Consider the following 1,506-nt stretch of genomic DNA (forward strand, 5'->3'; position numbering starts at 1 on the left):
CATAGACACTGAAAATAGAAGTAGTAATTTTTTTGGAATCAGCTTTGGAGGAAGACCTCAGCCTTCAGGAACTGAACCTGGGTTATCCCTGTTTATTGAAGAGCTGCAATCTGAAAGGCCACGTCTGACACAGTGCTGTGCAACAGTCAGACACAATAAGAAAAGCCTTGAGTCAAGTAGTATAAACTCGGAAAATTATCTAAAAGTAAGATGATTGCGGGACAAGAAAGCAGACTCATGACCGAGGGTAAAGTCTGGGAAATGTGCAGAGAAGTGGAGGCAGGTTATCATCACTGAAACCGTGTCCACTGGGCCCTTTTCCGCAGGGCTTCCTTGAGCTTCTTGTTCCTCATGCTGTAGATGAGGGGGTTCACTGCTGGAGGCACCACAGAATACAGACATGACACCACCAGGTCCAGGGATGGGGAGGAGAGGGAAGGGGGCTTCAGATGGGCAAACACTGCAGTGCTGACAAACAGGACAACAACAGCCAGGTGAGGGAGGCAAGTGGAAAAGGCTTTGTGCCGTCCCTGCTCAGACGGGATTCTCATCACAGCCCTGAAGATCTGCACATAGGACACCACAATGAAAACAAAACATCCCAAACCTAAACAGATACAAACTACAACAACCCCAACTTCCCTGAGGTAGGAATCTGAGCAGAAGAGCTTGAGGATGTGGGGGATTTCACAGAAGAACTGGTCCACAGCATTTCCGTGGCAGAGGGGGGGTGAAAATATACTGCATGTGTGCATCAGGGCATAGAGGAACCCAGTGCCCCAGGCAGCTGCTGCCATGTGGACACAAGCTCTGCTGTCCAGGAGGGTCCTATAGTGCAGGGGTTTGCAGATAGCAATATAGCGGTCATAGGCCATGAGAGTGAGGAGAAAATACTCGGTTGTGATTGAGAACAGAAAAAAAAACAGCTGTGCAGCACATCCCAAGTAGGAGATGGTCCTGGTGCCCCAGAGGGAATTGGCCATGGCTTTGGGCAGAGTTGTGGAGGTGCAGCCCAGGTCAAGGAGGGAGAGGTTGAGGAGGAAGAAGTACATGGGGGTGTGGAGGTGGTGGTTGCAGGCTATGGCAGTGATGATGAGGCCGTTGCCCAGGAGGGCAACCAGGTAGATGGCCAGGAAGAGCCAGAAGGTCAAGATCTGCAGCTCCCGTGAGTCTGCGAATGCCAGGAGGAGGAAGTGGGTGATGGAACTGCTGTTGGACATTTGTTTCCTCTCTGCATGCAGACCTGTTCAAGAAGGAAAACACTGGAAGTTAGTGGTAACTTCTCTAAGCAAAGCAAAAGTCATTTCCCAGAGATTCTTCCCCAGCTGCTCACACCCCCTTTTCATTTTCCAGCAGACCTTCCCCAACTCCATGACTGCAGCTCTGGTCAGTGCTGGCTGAGTGTTGTGTGAGGTGCAGGGCCTCTGCCCGCTGGCTGCCCAAGGAGTCAGCCCTGTGCTGCAGCAGTTGGTTCATGGGAACAGCGGGGGCTGGCGCCAGCGCTGG

General features: G+C 51.9%; 1 protein-coding gene across 1 annotated transcript; it reads right to left on the minus strand.

Annotated features, from left to right (window-relative positions):
* Positions 1-290: 290 nt before the first annotated feature.
* Positions 291-1,220, minus strand: LOC104328985 (olfactory receptor 14A16). The gene has a single exon (XM_009934067.2). It carries the CDS (start codon positions 1,218-1,220, stop codon positions 291-293), a length of 930 nt encoding a protein of 309 aa, XP_009932369.2.
* Between the last annotated feature and the right edge of the window lie 286 nt (positions 1,221-1,506).

The sequence above is a fragment of the Opisthocomus hoazin genome, chromosome 31 (genome assembly GCF_030867145.1).
Source record: "Opisthocomus hoazin isolate bOpiHoa1 chromosome 31, bOpiHoa1.hap1, whole genome shotgun sequence".
Taxonomy (NCBI): Eukaryota; Metazoa; Chordata; class Aves; order Opisthocomiformes; family Opisthocomidae; genus Opisthocomus; species Opisthocomus hoazin.

Coding starts and splice junctions, on each gene's coding strand:
- LOC104328985 (XM_009934067.2), bottom strand. CDS start 1,220: ATGTCCAACAGCAGTTCCATCACCCACTTCCTCCTCCTGGCATTCGCA.